Source organism: Salmo trutta, unplaced genomic scaffold, assembly GCF_901001165.1.
Source record: "Salmo trutta unplaced genomic scaffold, fSalTru1.1, whole genome shotgun sequence".
NCBI lineage: Eukaryota > Metazoa > Chordata > Actinopteri > Salmoniformes > Salmonidae > Salmo > Salmo trutta.
In genome coordinates, this window is record NW_021823216.1 from 1,399,794 (window position 1) to 1,422,541 (window position 22,748).

Genomic DNA, 22,748 nt, shown 5'->3' on the forward strand with positions numbered 1-22,748 from the left:
GCAGCTGATCTAGAATCAGGGCCTGCATTCACAAAACCACTTAGAGTAACAGTGCTGATCTATGATCAGTTTTACGTTTAAATTTATATTGAATAAGATGACATGGTCAGGAGGAACCTCATTGGAGATCAGCACTCCTACTCTCAGAAGCTTTGTGAATGCAGTGGTGAGCACGCCGTGTAATTACATCGGTCTCGGATCGAGCTCCCTCTCTGTGAATTCTAAGAGAGAGCAGGAAGGAGGCAGCGTTCGCGCCTCATGGTTTGTAAAGGGGGAGTTTCCTGATGTTATGCAAGCCCGGCTAGCTCAGTCGGTAGAGCATGAGACTCTTAATCTCAGGGTCGTGGGTTCGAGCCCCACGTTGGGCGCATATCTTTTGAAAGATCGCTTTAAACCTTCTCAATAAATAATATACGAAGTTCTTAGTTTGAGAAAAATGTCAGATATTCTCTGTACGCATGAAGTCTGGTGCTCTGGGTTTGATATATAGAAAAAGTGCGTGTTCCTCCTGCACATAAAATGTATGAATGTAAATTAATTTAAATAAACGTCCTACACATTCTTGTGAACTCAATGCACTCACAAGCAGAGTAGGGATTGTGGTGGGGGGGGGTGTATTGTCTTTACCAGTCATCACCAATCCTTCCACCATCACAATCACCAACAAATACCCTTTTCAAAGTTACAAATGTAGTTTATTCATCAGTAACTGAATCCAAAAAGTAAATGTCCCACAGTCACAATGCTGAAGAATAGGGCTACCTACTTTTGAAAAGGGCTTTTATGTGTTTGACAATAATTAAAAGTATTCGACTTGGAGTTTATTTCCCCCCCAAAAATCCTAAAGTACACAGAGAAAATAAGTTATGAGGTATGTCAACAACAAACACATTCTGAAAGGGTGGGGTTTGTTATGCTTGTGCCGTGGCAACTACCAATGAGAGGAGCGTATTTGAAATACGTCATGGAGCGCCACCTTCGAAATGTCGTATTTGACTTGAACTCAGCTGATCGTTACTGAACTACCTGGATCTCAAGCCTTGCCTACTTTTTACTGCTTGTTTCACGACTGTGGCTAATAAGATTTAAAGAAAAAGGTGGGTTCTTAACTGCTACAATGAAGATGTACTTGGTATAATCAATTACATGATTTCAACGATTAACAGTTCGTATTAGTAACAATATTACATGCAGCAACGCTAGAACGTATGTTATTGTATGCAAGGTACAACGTTTACATTATTAGCTATGGATACAATGTATGAAAACACTAAACTGTCGCTAATGTCATGATGGCTTTCTGCAGAGAAAATGAGCTCTGGAAAAGCACTGCAGTCGGTGTCTCCTCACTACAACCAACAGCCACCGACACCAAGCCTGGCAAAAAGAAAGAAAATTCAAGAGAAGTAAGTTGTGAAAGTAGTTATGATTGTTAGATTAATGCATGTTAAACCTACAGTTGTTTTTATACAGTATAATTTATGCAATGTGTATTACAATAGTGGCTTGTCACCTTTCTTCCCGCCTGAGCCCTCAGTGGAGGATTCATAACGCCCATAAAACCTAGCGGTCAAGCAGGGAAATGGTTCCAATCGTTTTTCCCATAAGGGATTTGAGAAACACTTAAAATAAGGCCTGTGTTTTGTGTAGGTTTACCCTGGCGTGACATTTTGATAACCATGTAAGTCTCTCGCGGACATGGTGATTTCTCAATATATATACTGCTCTATTTACTGTGTGATTTGAAAATGTTATTTAGCGTCAAAGTGGACATCGTGCAAGACTACAAATCCCTGCAAGCTCCTGGACATTATCTCCAGCTGGAACCTTTGCAAACAGGTACATTTAAAGAAATGTAGCCAATTTATTAACTACTATATTTAGTTAACATTAGATGGTTAATCCAGAGATTCTTACCTTTGCCTCGACTCGGCAGTCTCGTCCAGAACATGGAATTTGTAGTTCTTTATGATAGCTGCTAATGTGGCTATCTAGCATTTCATTTGTTGGGGGTAAATACAGGCAAATGTATTGATAAAAGTCACCATGTCCCGAGAGACTTATCTAAACGTCAAGCCAGGGTAAGCTTACATGAAACACAGCCCTTATTGTAAGTGTTTTTAAAATCCCCTATAAGGAGAAATTAATGGAGAAAAACCATTTAGACCTATTTCCCTGTTTGACCGCTAGGTATTATGACTCATACTGTGGTACTCTATTTCTGGGGTGGAGACATGAGCATCTCATTTTATACAGATTTGCCTCCCCTCAATTCAGGAAGAGGGGCCCAACTCAGTGGAAAATCTGTCTTCCTCCAGCAGGTGGTGTTTTTTTTTTGCCCACCAAGTAAGGAGTTTGTATGGAGTGTTGAATTTGTTCAACCAAAAAATATATCCACCAATCCAAAGAAAGTATAGGCGGGAGCTAGACAGTCCGCCGTGCCGCTTTGTGGACAACAACTCCCGTTTAGAGCGAGACGTGTATCTTGCCAGTATATCCATTATCTTTGATTCAATTCACCCACTGAGGTATAATAAGCTGTCACCTTTGCAAATAGTTCTGGTTACCATGTGAGAGATGACTTATAACCCACGGGAGAGTGCCCTTAGTCAGAGCCAGAGGGTTGTTTTTTAAATCTTCACATTTTCAAACAGTCCATTTATATTTGGGTGAGGTTTTTTTCCTCGACTGAGTCGCCTCGTTTCACTTCCAAAAAGAAAATTAAACCATCTAATGTTTAGCGAAATAGCAACACAATGTCATACATGTAGCCTAGTCAAATAATGAACATCCAATCACATTAACCGTTACTCTCTGGCGGGAATTCCACTAACGGTCTGTATCTAGCCAAACGCAGCTGCTGCTCATTCCATTTGCTCGAAAAATGGTTAGAGCAAAGGGTTTAAAAAAAAAAAAAGTAAGTCCCTATGGAACTCCCGATTACGGCTGGTTGTGATACAGCCCGAGATCGAACCAGGGTCTGTAGTGACACCTCTAGCACTGAGATGCAGTGCCTCAGACTGCTGCGCCACTCGGGAGGCCATTTATACACACACAGCCTAAGTTCAAATACACCCAAGCTGCGTTAATTGTATGGTAATGTATATATTCTCGCATAGGTAATACACTATACCTATGCGAGAATGCTGATCATCGACTACAACTCAGCGTTCAACACCATAGTGCCCACGAATCTCATCACTAAGCAAATTATTCTGGGACTAAACACCTCCCTCTGCAACTGGATCCTGGACTCCCTGACAGGCTGCCCCCAGCTGGTAAGAGTAGGCAACAACACGTCTGCCACGCTGATCCTTAACACTGGAGCCCTAGATCCTCTGAGGCTGTGGAGGGATCCAAATTGTGGATTTAAAAGAACATGAATCAGCGTACAATGAAACCTTTGTTTTTAAGCCCTTGTCACAAACCGGTCGTAACAAAAAGGGAGACAACATGGAGATCAAGGAATAACAAAAATATATTTAACCAAAGTTGACTATATACATGTATGTGTGGTTGTGTACATAATGAGGGGTGTTGAAAGGCTCCAAAACCCAACAGTTTGCCTATGTAGAGAGTCTCCTCAATGAATGGGGGAAAGGTGTATTTATCTCCGGGACGCACCCGAGCCCAGGTGTGTCCCTTTTCGCTGACGACCCTCCCGACTCCGCCCACCGACATCATATTAAGGAAAACATGAGCAGAGATAGTTCAGCAGACCGAGTGAGAGGGTGGTCACACCCTGGATTTCTAAACCATTAATATTATTGTTGGATCTGATTTTTAACTAACATTTCAATAGCAATAATAAATAGATATGCTGATAGAGGACAACCTTGTTTTACTTCTCTTGACAGTTTTTAAAACTTTCTGAAAAGTAGCCATTATTTACTATTTTACACCTAGGGTAACTATACATAACTTTAACCCATTTTATAAAAGATTCTCAAATTTAAATATTCCAGGCATTTATATATAAACTTCAGTCGTACTTTATTAAAGGCCTTTTCAAAGTCGGCTATGAAAACGAGGCCTGGTTTCTCAGATTTTTCATAGTGTTCTATTGTTTCCAGTACTTGTCTTATATTATATTATCTCTAATGTATTAGGCTGACTAATATCCGACAATACCTTTTTTTAATTCTATGCGCTAAGCATTTTGCTTGAGTTTTTGCATCACAACACTGAAGTGTAAGAGGCCTCCAATTATTTTTAAATGGACTGGATCTTTATACACTGCTCAAAAAAATAAAGGGAACACTAAAATAACACATCCTAGATCTGAATGAAATAATCTTATTAAATACTTTTTTCTTTACATAATTGAATGTGCTGACAACAATCACACAAAAATAATCAATGGAAATCCAATTTATCCACCCATGGAGGTCTGGATTTGGAGTCACTTAAAATTAAAGTGGAAAACCACACTACAGGCTGATCCAACTTTGATGTAATGTCCTTAAAACAAGTCAAAATGAGGCTCAGTAGTGTGTGTGGCCTCCATGTGCCTGTATGACCTCCCTACAACGCCTGGGCATGCTCCTGATGAGGTGGCGGATGGTCTCCTGAGGGATCTCCTCCCAGACCTGGACTAAAGCATCCGCCAACTCCTGGACAGTCTGTGGTGCAACGTGGCGTTGGTGGATGGAGCGAGACATGATGTCCCAGATGTGCTCAATTGGATTCAGGTCTGGGGAACGGGCGGGCCAGTCCATAGCATCAATGCCTTCCTCTTGCAGGAACTGCTGACACACTCCAGCCACATGAGGTCTAGCATTGTCTTGCATTAGGAGGAACCCAGGGCCAACTGCACCAGCATATGGTCTCACAAGGGGTCTGAGGATCTCATCTCGGTACCTAATAGCAGTCAGGCTACCTCTGGCGAGCACATGGAGGGCTGTGCGGCCCCCCCCCAAAGAAATGCCACCCCACACCATGACTGACCCACCGCCAAACCGGTCATGCTGGAGGATGTTGCAGGCAGCAGAACGTTCTCCACGGCGTCTCCAGACTGTCACGTCTGTCACATGTGCTCAGTGTGAACCTGCTTTCATCTGTGAAGAGCACAGGGCGCCAGTGGCGAATTTGCCAATCTTGGTGTTCTCTGACAAATGCCAAACGTCCTGCACGGTGTTGGGTTGTAAGCACAATCCCCACCTGTGGACGTTGGGCCCTCATACCACCCTCATGGAGTCTGTTTCTGACCGTTTGAGCAGACGCATGCACATTTGTGGCCTGCAGGAGGTCATTTGGCAGGACTCTGGCAGTGCTCCTCCTGCTCCTCCTTGCACAAAGGTGGAGGTAGCGGTCCTGCTGCTGGGTTGTTGCCCTCCTACGGCCTCCTCCACGTCTCCTGATGTACTGGCCTGTCTCCTGGTAGCGCCTCCATGCTCTGAACACTACGCTGACAGACATAGCAAACCTTCTTGCCACAGCTCGCATTGATGTGCCATCCTGGATGAGCTGCACTACCTGAGCCACTTGTGTGGGTTGTAGACTCCGTCTCATGCTACCACTAGAGTGAAAGCACCGCCAGCATTCAAAAGTGACCAAAACATCAGCCAGGAAGCATAGGAACTGAGAAGTGGTCTGTGGTTACCACCTGCAGAACCACTCCTTTATTGGGGGTGTCTTGCTAATTGCCTATAATTTCCACCTGTTGTCTATTCCATTTACACAACAGCATGTGAAATTTATTGTCAATCAGTGTTGCTTCCTAAGTGGACAGTTTGATTTCACAGAAGTGTGATTGACTTGGAGTTACATTGTGTTGTTTAAGTGTTCCCTTTATTTTTTTGAGCAGTATATTTACCACATGGCTCCTGTTTCAGTAATAATGAAATCAGACCCAGTTGAGTGTGTGTGTGTGTGTGTGTGTGTGTGTGTGTAGAAGTGGTTAAAACATGCTAATAATGGTCCTCTGAGTATATCAAAAAAGGTTTGGTTTACCTCCACTGGTATGCCATCCCGCCCTTGAGTTTTCCTGGACTTAAAGGCTTTAATTGCATCAAGAAGTACCTCCTCTGTAATTTGGCATTCACTAGTTGGATGATTGCTTGATATATTCTCTTGCTCCACTTTCACTTTCTCTCTTTCTCGATCTACTCTCTCTCTCTTTCTCTCTACTGCCTTGTGTGGCGATGTAGGTCTGCAATAAGGAGTCCAACAGACAATGTGATGTCCCCATGTACAAGACAGCTCATGAAGAAAGCTATCAAGGACATGTAAGTATAATTAAAATGTCTGTCAGACAAATGTTACATTTATTTGTCATTTGACTGACATTTGGAGTATGTGGATTTGACTAAATTAAGTTTACCCCTTTCTGTAACTGGAGGAGGCTGTGTAGTCTAAATGCCATTTTTACATTTGTTTATTCTTGATTCCAGACCATCATCTCCCAGACCCAGACGGGAAGCAAAAGAGAACACTGCAAATAAATGAATTACCTTTTTATGTACAGTGTGATGTCTTTACGGTATTCCTCTCTCTGCTAAGATGGGCAGATAAATTAATCATTGACACTTTCCTGACATTCTACCGTCTTTTTAAGATGTTCTTACTAACCAAGCTGCTCACACTTTATTGATCCATTATGCAATGTGGTGTATATGGGGAGGGGGTTATATTCTTCATTAATATGGTGTATACGGGGGGGTTATATTCTTCATTAATGTGGTGTATACGGGGGGGGTTATTCTTCATTAATGTGGTGTATACGGGGGGGTTATTATTCATTAATGTGGTGTATACGGGGAGTTATATTCTTCATTAATATGGTGTATACGGGGGGGTTATTCTTCATTAATATGGTGTATACGGGGGGTTATTCTTCATTAATATGGTGTATACGGGGGGGTTATATTCTTCATTAATATGGTGTATAGGGGGGGTTATATTCTTCATTAATATGGTGTATACGGGGGGTTATTCTTCATTAATATGGTGTATACGGGGGGTTATATTCTTCATTAATATGGTGTATACGGGGGGGTTATATTCTTCATTAATATGGTGTATACGGGGGGGTTATATTTTTCATTAATATGGTGTATACGGGGGGTTATTCTTCATTAATATGGTGTATACGGGGGGTTATATTCTTCATTAATATGGTGTATACGGGGGGGTTATATTTTTCATTAATATGGTGTATATGGGGGGGTTATATTTTTCATTAATATGGTGTATACGGGGGGTTATATTCTTCATTAATATGGTGTATACGGGGGGTTATATTCTTCATTAATATGGTGTATACGGGGGGTTATATTCTTCATTAATAGGGTGTATACGGGGGGGTTATATTCTTCATTAATGTGGTGTATACGGGGGGTTGTTCTTCATTAATGTGGTGTATACGGGGGGGTTGCTCTTCATTAATATGGTGTATACGGGGGGTTGCTCTTCATTAATATGGTGTATATGGGGGGGTTATATTCTTCATTAATATGGTGTATACGGGGGGTTGTTCTTCATTAATATGGTGTATACGGGGGGTTATTCTTCATTAATATGGTGTATACGGGGGGGTTATTCTTCATTCATATGGTGTATACGGGGGGGTTATTCTTCATTAATATGGTGTATACAGGGGGGTTATTCTTCATTAATATGGTGTATACGGGGGGTTATTCTTCATTAATATGGTGTATACGGGGGGTTATTCTTCATTAATATGGTGTATACGGGGGGGTTGTTATATTCTTCATCTAAATCGCACTGTTTGTGTTTATCATTGGTTTTCTTGTGAATGTATAATGCTATTTGCACTTTAGAGGACATGTGCTGTTCATTGTACACTGCTTTAAGTGGTGGGGGTGTTATAATCTCAAACAAGTGTTCTGTATATATGCCCTTTGCACAGGTAGACTTCCATGGTTTAAAAAAAGTACACTACTTTATATTCTGTTTGTACATTGGCTTTATGTTGCTCAGTTTTCAATATGTAACTAGCAAAAAAGGACTTGGCTCACTGCTTTCAATAAACATATTTGAAATGGAAGAGATCACTTGTGTGACTGAGTCATCAGGCATGTATGAAAATTCCAGTCTTACGTTTGATTGTTTGTTTTTTCCATTGAAGGTGATATTGAAGAGGTTTGTTGTGACCGTAACTAGTGTTGGATAAGGCTGTAGTGAAGCTCTGTGTTTGGTTTGATATGTCCTAGAGATAATTTCAATACCAATTTTAGCAGAAGTCCCACCAGCGCGTTGCGACTCACAGGCCACCCTGAAGAAGGCCAGTGAGCCATGCGTCGTTGGAGCGCTTACATTCTTTTGCTTTGCGATAGCTGCTAAAATAAAGGCTTTTTAACTTTTCCACAACAGTGCCTTGGATTTTTTTTGAAGTATGATCGTTATCTAGTTAAGATTAGGGTAGACATTCAGAAAATTACCCCTTTACGTATCTAGTAGAAACAGAGTTTGAACAAAACAAGCATACTTCTTTCTGAAACGAAGATTCAAGGCAATCACTTAGTCTTCGCTCACTGTGTGTATGTACAGCATGGGGGATTTCTGCCTTGTGTTCTGGGAGCCTTTCAAGAATTATGATATTTTGATGTGAATATAAGCAGATTTGTCAGAAATGCATAAATAAAATAGCACTGCCATATGGCTGAGGCACTAGCGGTTCTGGGGGGGGAGGGGCAGTGCCCCTGTGACAACAATTTAGGACCTACTTGTGGCCCCCCTAAATGTGGAGTATGAATTACATTTTTACATAACTAATTGTTGCTATCTTTCTTTTTTTTATACATCTGTTATTAATGTAACTGGCCCCTCTAACAGTGCAACTGGCCCCAGCTTGGCCCCCCCAGTTGAAATGGTCTAGAACCGCCACTGCTCAGAGGAGAAATAGATTCCTCATGATTTATGTGTGACAAATTATTCTCACTCGGGAGGGTCTTGCAGTCATAATGATCCTGGTAAACCAACCAACCAACCACAATAATGATAACCCATCATAACACAGTCAAAACAATATTCTGTTTTTAGGAGTTATTATACTGACTACTGGGCTTCTTACTTTTCGTTTTCAAACTGTCTTATTTTGTTTACAGTTTTTATAAATGTCCGAATTTCTGTATTCTTTACTCTAACATATATTATGATTGATGATCCATTGGGAAAATAGACTGAGCCTCTGTTCAGCACCAGCACTTTGGATTGTTGCTGTCCAGTTCATCATATGATCCCGGTGCATGACGTAGAAAGAGACGCCATTAGTAGGGGTTGAGAGGGGAGAGCAGAGCGAACCAGCGAGCTGAGGGTGGGGGAAATCACTTTGGTCAAAACAGCTGGGCGAGGGACATTTCTGCCTATTCTGATTCGCGTCCTCGACTTCTTGATTTCGATTTGAGACATCTAATGTGATTAGAGGGAGATACTTCAACTGAGCTACTTATATTCCTAATCATATTTATTTCACCATGGCGGCTGGCGGCGGAGCAGGCAACAAAACCTACTCTTTCAAGGTGGTTTTGTTGGGAGAGGGCTGTGTCGGCAAGACATCGCTCGTGTTGCGGTATTGTGAAAATAAATTCAACGACAAACACATCACCACACTTCAGGTACGTTGATTACGTGGCTAACTGGATGTGTGATTCGATCTTGTCCAGACTACAAAGGGTTAAATATGCGATGTAGAAAACAGAAAAGGCGAGCTAGCTAACGTTAGCCTAGCTGCTAGTGATAGCCTGTCACTAACTCACACCAACAGACATTCATCTGTGTCGCAGCTAGCTAGCTAGTTTTCGGCAGTCCACTACAAGTCACTGCAACCTGTTCAACATGGTCATTTAGGGTGTTTACCAAGATGGCTAGCTAGCTAACAATTCTGGTAACGATAATGTATTATAATAACGATAAGCTAGCCAACTAAATTGACTAACGCCTGCTAGTGATTGTAGTTAGCTAGCTTTCCTAGTAGCCAACTGTCACAGCTTTAAAAATAAGCGATCTAAAAGCTTTATCTCAACTATACATTGGTGCTATTCGACATGAAACAAGTGTTCTTCAACGTGAATGTGGTAGAGGTGAATTTGCCCCAATGAACAGGAAGTAGCCCACTCAGAGTAACCACAACAACAACCACCACCCAGGTTTAACTTCCTGTCCAGTGGTCAGAAAGCTTCGCCAGCTGCCCCAAACGTCGCCCTGCAGGACACTTGACTGAACTGAACAAGGAATTAACTACTATGACATAGCATTTATGTAGAGAAAGGTCACGTTTACTCCACACCAGAAATCGCATTGAGATGGGCAACACAGACTAGGTCTGTCAGTAAGCTCAGGCCTTCTCATAGCAGTAGGTTGCACAATATGTGGTTTTGAATTGCCGGACGTCATAAGGGTTCTAGGTGTTTGTAGTCGGCCTTTACAGTGCTGTTGCCAAGCGTATCTTCTATGAATCAATAGGATTGTGCTGCCACATAATCACACATTACTAGGGTATCAAATTCAATCCTCTACGATCGCAGTTGCTGTCAAGCAGTCTAACTAGTGTACTAAGCAATTTCTTTGTACTTTGCATTACTGCAAACAGTTAAACCTGTTGCTGACTCTCTGGAAAGTGTTCAACTGTAGTGAAGTTGGCTTACCGGCAGGTTAGTTATGAACTTAGAATGGCCTGTGTTTATTGCTCTCCTGAAAGAAGAGGCAGCATAACTCCTTGTCATTTCCTACCAGGACATCACAAGAGGGTGTTTATTACTCAAGGCAATGATGAGAGGAGCTGAATGGGAAGGTGGTTCACTGCTGCACTGCCAGTGGGCCTCGAGTCTTAGAGACTAGAGAAGCGGTCTTCTCGGATCCTGAAAATGAGCTCCAAACTGAATTGGATCTGTGAAATTCCCATCCGAGAAAGACAGGACCCAGTCTTCTTTTTCAAAATCAATATTGGATCCGAGATGGACCAGGGTCTGTATCAGATCCAGAAGATAAAAAAATGCAGCTTTATTTACACAAAAGCAAGCAAAATATACAGAAAAATATAAACGCAACAATTTCAAAGATTTTAACGAGTTAAAGTTAATATAAGTAATTTATTAGGACCTTATCTATGGATTTCACATGACTGGGAATGAAATAATGCAACATCTCTGGTGGACATTCCTGCATGCCAGTTGCACATAACCTCAACTTGAGACATCTGTGGCATTGTTGTGTGACATCACTACATATTTTAGTGGCCTTTTATTGTCCACAGCACAAGGTGAACTTGTGTAATGATCATGTTTAATCAGCTTCTTGATTTGCCACACCTGTTAGGTGGATGGATTATTTTGGCAAAGAAGAAATGCTCACTAACAGGGATGGAAACAAATTTGAGAAGCTTTTTTTGTGTATGGACATTTTCAGGGATCTTTTATTTCAACACTTTACATATTTTAGTTGTGTAGTTTTGACTTGTCTGGCAGTGAATGTTAATGTTGCACATGTGTTTTTAGATGTATTTAAAATAATTGATTTGTTGTTTAGTATTTTCATAAATGACATCCAGAATGTAAAATGTTGAGAAGGGACAGGGTGTGTGGTGGAGATGCATCAGCATGTCTACAGAATGCTCTCTGTCTCCTGCTAACTCGTGCACATTCATTATTTAATTGTTTGAGTTTACACTTTTTAAGGTTTATTTGTTTTAATATATTTTGCTTGAGCACGCATAAAGTACCTGGCCTGCGTGCAGATGTAGGCCTATAGGTCTAAAAGTTTCCATTTGGTGATGTCTGATAGTATTTCTCATTAACTCACCATAACTTGAGCTGCGTAGCTTCTGAGTATTTTTTGCGTCACATTACGTCAATGCATCCATTGCAAATAGTTCCTTACTGTATTCAAAACATCTTTTCAACCCTCCTTGATAGGCCGAACCATCGTGCCTCGGTGTGAATTAGCATCATATTTCTGAAACCCATATCTCCACTGGAAACTGGTCATAAAATAGGCTACCTTAACACTTATCCTTTGCGCAAATACAGCTGTCTGTCCAGAGCGCATCATTGGCATGGGAGACAGTGAGGGCCCAAGCGGCCCAGTTGAAACAATGTCGCAAGTTCCCTGTAGGGAGAGCTCAAGCCAGACAGAGACAGGCGGAGGATAGAGATTAATGTATTGAAAGAACCTGAACTAACTCTGCCATGCGCAGCAAAAGTGATTGTAATCTGGATATTTTCTTCTTCAAATATAATTTCAGATTTAGTCGGCATTTCACTTATTTTCACACAGATCCGAGTTCCTTCTCGGGATAATAGGTTTCGGGTATATTTGTGAAGACCTCTAGACTAGAGTTTGCGCTCTACTGCACTGCCAGTGAGCTTTGAGTCTTCAAGCTCAGACACTCTAGTAGGATTGTCAAATGTTTCCTGGAGACAGACAGTACTTGACACCTCTGACTGTCGACACTCAATCTCTTTTGTGTTCACACAGCAAAGACCTTGGAAGTCATCAGCCACTCAGCCTTGTTAAAATACTCCAAACCAGAAGGTGGCAGTAGCATTGTTTGGCAATGCATATCCATGCGTATTGCTTGTGGTCTAGATTCCAAGTTGTCTGCGCTAATGTTGCCATTTTTTGTAGAAAGCCCTTGTTTATACTAGCCAGATGGACACAGCTAGATAACTACCTAGCAAGATGACAAATAAACATTTTAATTCACTCTCCATAGCATACTCCATAGCATATTCACTAGCTGGCACAATATTGCTAGCAAGCTAAGGACACTGCACTAACTCGGCAGCTGTTTCATAGAAACTAGCTAGTCCATTGTGATTTAATTATGTCAACTAGCTACAGTGGTTAGCTGGCTTGGAGGAAGTATTTAGTGTTGTGTGCACTTAGGCTGTGTGATGGTAGTTAGCTATGTAGCATATGAAGTGTGATTGGCTCATCCATGGATGTACGGAGAAAATGGCCTCTTTTTAGTTAACTTTTACATTTTACATGCTCTCTGATTGGCTCAAAGTCAACTTGTTGGCCGCTGACGAGCATTGCGATAGGTTGGTCGCCACCGGGTCAGCACGCCGCAGGTACCGCTTTTGTTCTAGCAGGAGAAGGAACAGCCTCCCACTGTGATAAGTACCGATCGGCAGATCCGGTGTATCAAAGTTTCAATAGGCCTAGTTGTCATGTGACCATTTTCTCTTGTCAGTAGTACTGTTATTGTTTTGTTTACAGTAGTAGGCCTACATTATTATTATTGTGTGATGCCTAAGTAAGCAAATTTTCATTGCCAGCTCATACACTGGATAGTAGTTAGTGAATACTGACTAGGGCCTACATTGACAGCAGTAAGGTAGGCTACAGTCAGTCTCCTCATGATGATGGTGCTCTAATCTCACACCCACTAAGCAAGGTAATTGTGGTTAAAAGGGCAGCTGTGATACCAACAAGCTGGTATCACAGCCGTATTACTAATACCAATATAATCTCTCCGGGAGCTTGCCCTTGCTTGTGGACTCTCTCTCAGGTGACTGGTAGGTCTCTCTCGTCAGTGCAAAGTGAATATTAGGCTTTCTTTGCTGTCAGTCCTTTGGGGTCAAAGTAAAAATGTGGTAAACCTGTCTTGAATGGCCAACTTGAAACTGCTATTTCCCAGCAAACATCGTTTTGAATATTTGGAAAGCCCCACCTTTGAAACTACACGCTCAGGCAGAAAACAGTTGTGAAACTGCTTGTGTGTGAACCAAATACAATTTCCACCTTGGTCCTACTTTATTTCCTGTTCACTGTGTGGTCATTGCACAGTTTCCTGAGATACAATAGGCAGCAAGAGACTGTTATTCATTTATTAGACATTTTGCAGGATTAAAATCTCTTCAGATGCATAATCTCATTTTCAAGAGTCCACATTCTCATTTACAGGGGAATAGTTACAGGGCAGAGGAGGGGATGAATGAGCCAATTGGAAGTTGGGGATGATTAGGTGCCCGTGATGGTATGAGGGTCAGATTATGAATTTAGCCACTGTGGGTTAACACCCCTAATCTTACGATAAGTGCCATGGGATCTTTAGTGACCACATAGTCAGGACACCCGTTTAACGTCCCATCTGAAAGACGATGCCCTTCACGGGGCAATGTCCCCAATCACTGCCCTGGGGCATTGGGATATCTTTTTTGTTTTTTTACACCAGAGGAAATAGTGCCTCCTACTGGCTCTCCAACACTACTTCCAGCAGCACCTGGTCTCCCGTCCATGGACCGACCAGGACCAACCCTGCTTAGCTCCAGAGGTGGGATACAGGGTGGTATGCTGCTGGCTTATTATACACAAAAAAAAACCTCAAACAATACTTACAAACAAGAATAATATGGCAACTACTGTCTAATTACAAACAACTTACTATAGCTCCCGCCTAGGGCCAATCAGTGTCATTTAATGAATGCTGGATCTCTATGGCAAGACTCATCATTTCACCCAAGTTTTGTCAAAATCGTGCCAGTGCTGTCTGAGATTGCGTGTGACTAATGTACTAATGTACTAACGGAAGGAGACAGATCCACAGTTCCCTCCCCGATTTCAGCGTGGGAGACAATGACTTGTTGCACAACTACTTAACAGGTTATTAGGTAATGGTTTGTTTGTATTTCTCAATGTGTGATCAGTGTAAAACAAACAGTTTAATGGATAGATAGTGATGGGCTATTATGACCGGTGTTGTGGATAACGGGTTACAGAGTAACATGTTATGTAATCAGATTACTTTGATCACTAACGGAGTAAAGTAACACGTTATGTAATCAGATTACTCTGATCACTAACGGAGTAAAGTAACACGTTATGTAATCAGATTACTTTGATCACTAACGGAGTAAAGTCACGTGTTACTTTTTCAATTTGGGGTAGTTTTTATTACTGTTACTTTGTCAAACAACGCGCGCATTACTTTCAGAATCATCTCTCTACCGGGCGCATGTTACCATGGTCCGATCTCCACTTGTTTCCTCATTTAGTTCTCAAGCAAGCGGAGAAAGGCTGTTTGGAGAAATGTCATGACAGCTGCTCTCCATAGAAATGCGCATTTCGGATCTTTACCGTTGATCGCTTGTGATAGCAAAGCCCAAAGTGGGCTTTCCTGTCTGGTGGCAAGTGTGCCCTCTATACATCTCTATGGGTCCGTGTTGGCAAGTGTGCCCTCTATACATCTCTATGGGTCCGTGTTGGCAAGTGTGCCCTCTAAATCTCTATGGGTCCGTGTACATGCGGTCCATAATCATGACTGGCAGCTGGATGGAGAGATTTTAAAGCTAGGAAATCTGTACAGATGTTTGGCTTGCAGTATACAGTGTCTTCGGAAAGTATTCAGACTCCTTGATGGAAACATCACATTTACATATGTTTTCAGACCCTTTACTCAGTACTTTGTTGAAGCTCCTTTGGCAGCGATTACAGCCTTGTCTTCTTGGGTATGACTCTAAAAGCCTGACGCGCCTGTATTTGGGGAGTTTCTCCCATTCTTCTCTGCAGATCCTCTCAAGCTCTGTCGGTATCAGCATTGAAAAATCATAATCGGTCGACCTCTAATATATATTTTTCTAAAATTGTTTAATCCATTTTAGAATAATGCTGTAACGTAACTAAATGTGGAAAGGTCAATGGGTCTGCATACTTTCTGAAGGCAGTGTAAATGGCTAATTAAGCAGCCCGTATGATAGGGCAGAACTTGTAGACTAGAACAGAAAGCAGCAGCACAGATCAAAGTAGAGACTTGTGATCAAACCTGAGTAAGTCGCCTGTCATTGGTCGAGCGAGAGCGGCTCTCCTTGCTCCCTCCCACTGTCAAACAACGGTGAGATTTTTATTTTTATTTTCATGAAAGTAACAGTAATATAACACATTACTTTCCACACAAAGTAATGCCTTTAAATTTAGTTAAATGTAATATTACTTTTTCAAGTAACTAATCCCAACACTGATTATGACGATGTCATAAACTGTCATAAACTGTTGCTTACAATCTATTTACCTAGTTTAGTAGGCCACTCAGTGTCCAAATAATACGGTAGCCTAAACAGGCCCAGTAAACACCTAGGTATTTTATTAATGATCATGATCTGTCTGGATGTTGACCTACCCTAGGCTAGCCTAAATGTCAACATCCATTGATGCCATGGAAACATAAGCCGAAATGACAGCACAAGATTTGCCTGTACAGCCCCTAGCAGATGTTATGCCATGTTTGCTCTTTCCTCTGAAATGAGCCATGAAATGAGCCACTTAGAGACCACTACAGGCAGTCAGACTAGACTATGAGTGAACTTTGGCACAGGCCCATAATTCGACTGTCTTGTAAGCTAGTTGTAGTGTAGTAGTCTTGCCAACCCCAAGCTGTTCTGAATCCTGTCTTCAGGCCATCCTAGGCCTCAGACCCTTTTCACACTGAGCCAAGCTGTTCTGAATCCTGTCTTCAGGCCATGCTAGGCCTCAGACCCTTTTCACACTGAGCCAAGCTGTTCTGAATCCTGTCTTCAGGCCATCCTAGGCCTCACACCCTTTTCACACTACTGAGCCAAGCTGTTCTGAATCCTGTCTTCAGGCCATGCTAGGCCTCAGACCCTTTTCACACTACTGAGCCAAGCTGTTCTGAATCCTGTCTTCAGGCCATCCTAGGCCTCACACCCTTTTCACACTACTGAGCCAAGCTGTTCTGAATCCTGTCTTCAGGCCATGCTAGGCCTCAGACCCTTTTCACACTGAGCCAAGCTGTTCTGAATCCTGTCTTCAGGCCATCCTAGGCCTCAGACCCTTTTCACACTACTGAGCCAAGCTGTTCTGAATCCTGTCTTCAGGCCATCCTAGGCCTCAGACCCTTTTCACACTGAGCCAAGCTGTTCTGAATCCTGTCTTCAGGCCATCCTAGGCCTCAGACCCTTTTCACACTACTGAGCCAAGCTGTTCTGAATCCTGTCTTCAGGCCATCCTAGGCCTCAGACCCTTTTCACACTGAGCCAAGCTGTTCTGAATCCTGTCTTCAGGCCATGCTAGGCCTCAGACCCTTTTCACACTACTGAGCCAAGCTGTTCTGTTCAGGCCTGGTTAGGCATCCACCATAGTTGCTGGAACAGTTCTGGAAAGGACGATATGAAAAGAAATGATCTGAGCCAGCACAGTCCGGTTAGGGTTGGCTTTATGGTGTCTGTCAGTTATTACAGGCTTCTCAAACCACTACCAGAGTATAGGCTACAATTTCATGTTCATTCCATTGATTTAGTATTTTGCTCTTTGGCTACTGTCTGTCATTCTTGCCTCTACTTCATGACGTGTAGCCTAACAGGTATGCAATGATGTGCCAAATCGTGATTTATAGGGTAAGCATTAGAATAAGCCGCTTCAATATTTGCAGCCACAGGTGGCAATATTTCTCTAGGAGCTGATCCATTGTCAGTATTGTGGAATAGTTCTCATATTCAGGTAAAATTTTAATGGAGGAAGCTGATCCGAGAGCAGCACTGCCTTTTCTTCCCATCCTATCAGTATCGACAACGCCTCAACGACGCACTTAGTGACCGTTCTCTCTGCGTGCTGTTTTGGGAAACATGTTACATCTTCGGCCATTTTAGGAAAGATGCATAGATAAAACACTCAGAAGCCTAAATTCCATCGCTATCTGGAAACTGGGCTCAGGTTGTTAGCTTAGCCTCGACGCTTAGGTTGTTAGCTTAGCCTCGACGCGCTCAGGTTGTTAGCTTAGCCTAGACGCGCTCTGGTTGGTGGCGTGGCCTCGACGCGCTCAGGTTGGTGGCGTGGCCTCGACGCGCTCAGGTTGGTGGCGGGGCCTAGACGCTCTCAGGTTGGTGGCGGGGCCTAGACGCTCTCTGGTTGGTGGCGGGGCCTAGACGCTCTCTGGTTGGTGGCGTGGCCTAGACGCGCTCTGGTTGGTGGCGGGGCCTAGACGCTCTCTGGTTGGTGGCGGGGCCTAGACGCGCTCTGGTTGGTGGCGTGGCCTAGACGCGCTCTGGTTGGTGGCGTGGCCTAGACGCGCTCAGGTTGGTGGCGTGGCCTAGACGCTCTCTGGTTGGTGGCGTGGCCTAGACGCTCTCTGGTTGGTGGCGTGGCCTAGACGCTCTCAGGTTGGTGGCGTGGCCTAGACGCTCTCAGGTTGGTGGCGGGGCCTAGACGCTCTCTGGTTGGTGGCGGGGCCTAGACGCGCTCAGGTTGGTGGCGTGGCCTAGACGCTCTCTGGTTGGTGGCGTGGCCTAGACGCTCTCTGGTTGGTGGCGTGGCCTAGACGCTCTCAGGTTGGTGGCGGGGCCTAGACGCTCTCTGGTTGGTGGCGGGGCCTAGACGCTCTCTGGTTGGTGGCGTGGCCTCGACGCGCTCAGGTTGGTGGCGTGGCCTCGATGCGCTCAGGTTGGTGGCGTGGCCTAGACGCGCTCAGGTTGGTGGCGTGGCCTAGACGCGCTCAGGTTGGTGGCGTGGCCTAGAGGCGCTCTGGTTGGTGGCGTGGCCTAGAGGCGCTCTGGTTGGTGGCGTGGCCTAGACGCTCTCTGGTTGTTAGCGGGGCCTAGACGCGCTCTGGTTGGTGGCGTGGCCTAGACGCTCTCTGGTTGGTGGCGTGGCCTAGACGCTCTCTGGTTGTTAGCGGGGCCTAGACGCGCTCTGGTTGTTAGCGGGGCCTAGACGCGCTCTGGTTGGTGGCGTGGCCTAGACGCGCTCTGGTTGTTAGCGGGGCCTAGACGCTCTCTGGTTGGTGGCGTGGCCTAGACGCTCTCTGGTTGGTGGCGTGGCCTAGACGCTCTCCCGTTGTCCAGAGGTCAGCAAGGGTCAGGTTAAGAGAAAGTGAACTGACTTAGTCTACTATATTTTTTTCTTCTTGCATGTAAACAGTTAGGCCTAGATATCACACATGTTTACGTATGGTTAACCTAATCAACGGTCCATTTTTGAAAGGCACCAAAGGTTTGGTCTACTAACTGAATTGTAATCAATAGCTCTTCACTGGCTTTGTGCTGTCAGTGTTCTAAACGCTTTAACCAATCCTCCCACACAGGCTAGCTCCTTGTTTCTACATGTCAGGAAAGAAAAGGAAAGTGGCTGTTTTCTAGCCCAGCTACCTCAGAGACAAGTTGCTTTTGTTTCTAGTGAAAACGCTGCCTTGGCTGTAACCTGACCCTCCCACAAGCAGAGAGGAAGGAAGGAAGGAGTACGAACTGGGGTTGTATTCATTAGGACACACAAATGAAAACAAATGTGAGTGTTTCTTATTGGACTCCATGTAGTAGTTTGTCCCCTCGTTTCCGTCCTGTTTCTTCCGTTTGTTTCCTAATGAACACAACCCAGGCCTATTGTTTTAGGTAACTGTCTTTTAGGTTCACACACTCCTCAGCTGAACAGTAAAGGAGAAACGGGGGGGATGAGAATAACTTGCAGTTCGTTAGCTGGAGAGAATTCAGGTTTAGTTAATCATGACTGACTCTTAACTCTCATTTAAATACTCGTCCAAACTGTCAGCTCGATTAGGCAATGTTTGGACATAGTCCCATGATTACTAAGAAGTATCCCAAATGGCACCCTATTCGCTATTTAGTGCACTACTTTTGATCAGGGCCCTATGGTCAAAGGTAGTACACTATATAGGGAATAGGGTGCCATTTGGGACGGAGATCTGTAATCCAGATTTGTTTCATCACACTCAAATATGAATATAAGTTTTAGCCTATTAATCTTTTAAGCTACAGAAGCCGGTAATATAATTCAATCATCGTTGGTGCATTGTGTGGATAACAGTCTGTTCCTCTGGTCTAGTAGGATACAGGCTGGGCTGGAGCTTCTGGAGTGTTACAAAACCCAAACACGCATAACAATCATCCTTTTGTTGTGTGTCCCTGGGAAGTCATTGAAATGGCCAGTTAACAATGAATCTATAATGATCTCATTGTTTTGAGGGAATATTCTTATTACGTCACTTTTATATAATACACATTTTTCTACTTTTTTTTCTCCATTTGCAGTACAGCTGAATTGAGCTGTTTAGAATATTGAATCTCTTGAAAGGAACAATCATTCACATGCAAATGAGGCCTAACTGGCATGTATAATGACATCACCATGTAAGATTTGATACAGAAGCAGGTGTTTAGCATCCGCTTGAGTGATGAGCCCTCATTGAAAGCCAACACCCCCACATCACAGTGCCTGAGTGCCATAACCTCTCCAGCGCCCAGCATTTTCCCTGGGCTGTCCCGGGGGGGGGGGGCGGCCACGCCCTGGGCTGTCCCGGGGGGGGGGGAGGCGGCCACGCCCTGGGCTGTCCCGGGGGGGGGGGGGGGGAGGCGGTCACGCCCTGGGATGTCCCGGGGGAGGGGAGGCGGCCACGCCCTGGGCTGTCCTCCTCTCCTGGTTCATATTCATTAGGCACCAAACTGGAGAAAATTGATAGAAATTGGGAAGGACTAGGGTCGGACTAAGTTTGTCCAATAAGAAATGCATGTTTTTCTGTTGCGAAACGTGTGTCCTAACAGTGGGTTAACTGCCTTGTTCAGGGGCAGAACGACAGATTTGTACCTTGTCAGCTCGGGGTTTCAAACTTGCAACCTTTCGGTTACTAGTCCAACGCTCTAACCACTAGGCTACCTGCTGGTTACTAGTCCAACACTCTAACCACTAAGATACCTGCTGGTTACTAGTCCAACACTCTAACCACTGGGCTACCTGCTGGTTACTAGTCCAACGCTCTAACCACTAAGATACCTGCTGGTTACTAGTCCAACACTCTAACCACTGGGCTACCTGCTGGTTACTAGTCCAACGCTCTAACCACTGGGCTACCTGCTGGTTACTAGTCCAACGCTCTAACCACTGGGCTACCTGCTGGTTACTAGTCCAACGCTCTAACCACTGGGCTACCTGCTGGTTACTAGTCCAACGCTCTAACCACTGGGCTACCTGCTGGTTACTAGTCCAACGCTCTAACCACTGGGCTACCTGCTGGTTACTAGTCCAACGCTCTAACTACTAGGCTACCTGCTGGTTACTAGTCCAACGCTCTAACCACTAGGCTACCTGCTGGTTACTAGTCCAACGCTCTAACCACTAGGCTACCTGCTGGTTACTAGTCCAACACTCTAACCACTAGGCTACCTGCCGCCCCAATAGTAAACAGCTCCCAGCGATCCAGTTTCACTGACATCCTACTGCTGCTACCATCACCCACCTTTGTCTGCCCACTAAACTGGAAGGTCTGGTAGGAAGCCCACTGTAGACTTGGTAAGTGGATTGATCAGTTGAACGATGGGTAGGTAGGTCATGGTGAAATATAACAGATCACATCAAACTGCTTTCCCTCTTCCTTACACAAAGGCCTAGTTCTCACACACACACATGACACACAACCACGTGATGTATTGCAGATCAGGCAGGGTCAGTAGACAGGGTCAGTGGAAAGGCCTTAGCAGCCAGCCAGAGGTTTGTAATGATGTAAGTCTGGGTCAAAGGATCGTCATCTAGCCCAGCTCACGTGAGAGGGGTACGTTTCTGTGCTGCTGATAATCTGCCTGTTTCACATCCCTCAATGTTAAGCGTTATGGATCAGGATTAGAGGTGGCTGCTGTAGGCCTATTTTAGTTTATTTTTCCATGCAGGTTGCAGTTAAACTTGTTCCTGGATCTGTTTGTGCTGTTTTGCCAAGTCTTATGGTTGAAATTAACAAAGGGTTGGCCTGGCAAGACGGCACAAACAGATCCAGGGTCAGGCTAACCAGGACCAGTAAATCTGAATAGTGGGTTATTTTGGCTGGCAATTAGAGGTTCTGGGCCCAGCCCCTGGTCCTCTGCTGTACTGTAGTATCTGGGCCCAGCCCCAAGCAGAGGGACCTAGCCTAATTATAGTGTCATGTTTATTGGACAACCTGTTGATATGACAACTTAACAGAACCATACCAAGACGACGTGTTGATGACCAACATAGATAATATCCTGATACTCTAAGTGTTGATGGTAAGCAGAACGTGTCTGTTGAGGCAGCTGTAGGGTATAATAGGCTAGCTCTGCAGAGATGAGGCTTTGCACCAAATGGCACCCTCTTCCAGGTGTCCTGGTCCAAAAGGTTTCTGAACAGCTTCTACCCCCAAGCCATAAGACTTCTGAACAGCTAATTAAATGGCTACCCAGACCCCTCTTTTACGCTGCTGCTACTCCCTGTTTATTATCTATGCATAGTCTCTTTACCTCTACCTACATGTACATATTACCTCAATTACCTCGACTAACCAGTGCCCCCACACGTTGACTCCATACCAGTACCCCCTGTTTATAGCCTCGCTATTGTTATTTCACTGCTGCTGTTGAATTATTTGTTACTTTTATTTTCTATTTTACTTAACACTTAAACTCAGGTCCTCGTGATGTAATGGGAGGTATTAATGTCAGGTTGACAGGCCCTCATGATGTAATGGGAGGTATTAATGTCAGGTTGACAGGCCCTCATGATGTAATGGGAGGTATTAATGTCAGGTTGACAGGTCCTCATGATGTAATGGGAGGTATTAATGTCAGGTTGACAGGTCCTCATGATGTAATGGGAGGTATTAATGTCAGGTTGACAGGCCCTCGTGATGTAATGGGAGGTATTAATGTCAGGTTGACAGGTCCTCATGATGTAATGGGAGGTATTAATGTCAGGTTGACAGGTCCTCATGATGTAATGGGAGGTATTAATGTCAGGTTGACAGGCCCTCGTGATGTAATGGGAGGTATTAATGTCAGGTTGACAGGCCCTCGTGATGTAATGGGAGGTATTAATGT

The 22,748-nt window shown here is 44.0% G+C and overlaps 2 protein-coding genes, 1 long non-coding RNA gene and 1 other non-coding gene across 7 annotated transcripts in view; all 4 read left to right on the forward strand.

Annotated features, from left to right (window-relative positions):
- Nucleotides 1–22,748, forward strand: part of LOC115189705 (uncharacterized protein RP612) — a 579,758-nt gene that overhangs the window by 532,558 nt on the left and 24,452 nt on the right. The window lies entirely within an intron of this gene.
- On the forward strand, nt 296–368 carry trnak-cuu (transfer RNA lysine (anticodon CUU)). Its single transcript has one exon. It is a non-coding gene; the product is annotated as a tRNA-Lys (tRNA).
- Nucleotides 965–6,530, forward strand: LOC115189715 (uncharacterized). Of its 2 annotated transcripts, XR_003876980.1 has the most exons (5): nt 965–1,097; nt 1,307–1,406; nt 1,760–1,839; nt 6,150–6,227; nt 6,393–6,530. It is a non-coding gene; the product is annotated as an uncharacterized LOC115189715 (long non-coding RNA). The 2 variants fall into 2 exon arrangements; XR_003876981.1 differs by lacking the exon at nt 1,760–1,839 and having other exon boundaries at nt 967–1,097.
- Nucleotides 9,221–22,748, forward strand: part of LOC115189711 (ras-related protein Rab-21) — a 30,494-nt gene continuing 16,966 nt past the window's right edge. The window contains exon 1 of the mRNA XM_029748255.1: nt 9,221–9,578. Within this exon, the coding sequence (XP_029604115.1) occupies nt 9,438–9,578 (141 nt within the window). The 5' untranslated portion in view covers nt 9,221–9,437. The remainder of the gene's footprint in view (nt 9,579–22,748) is intronic.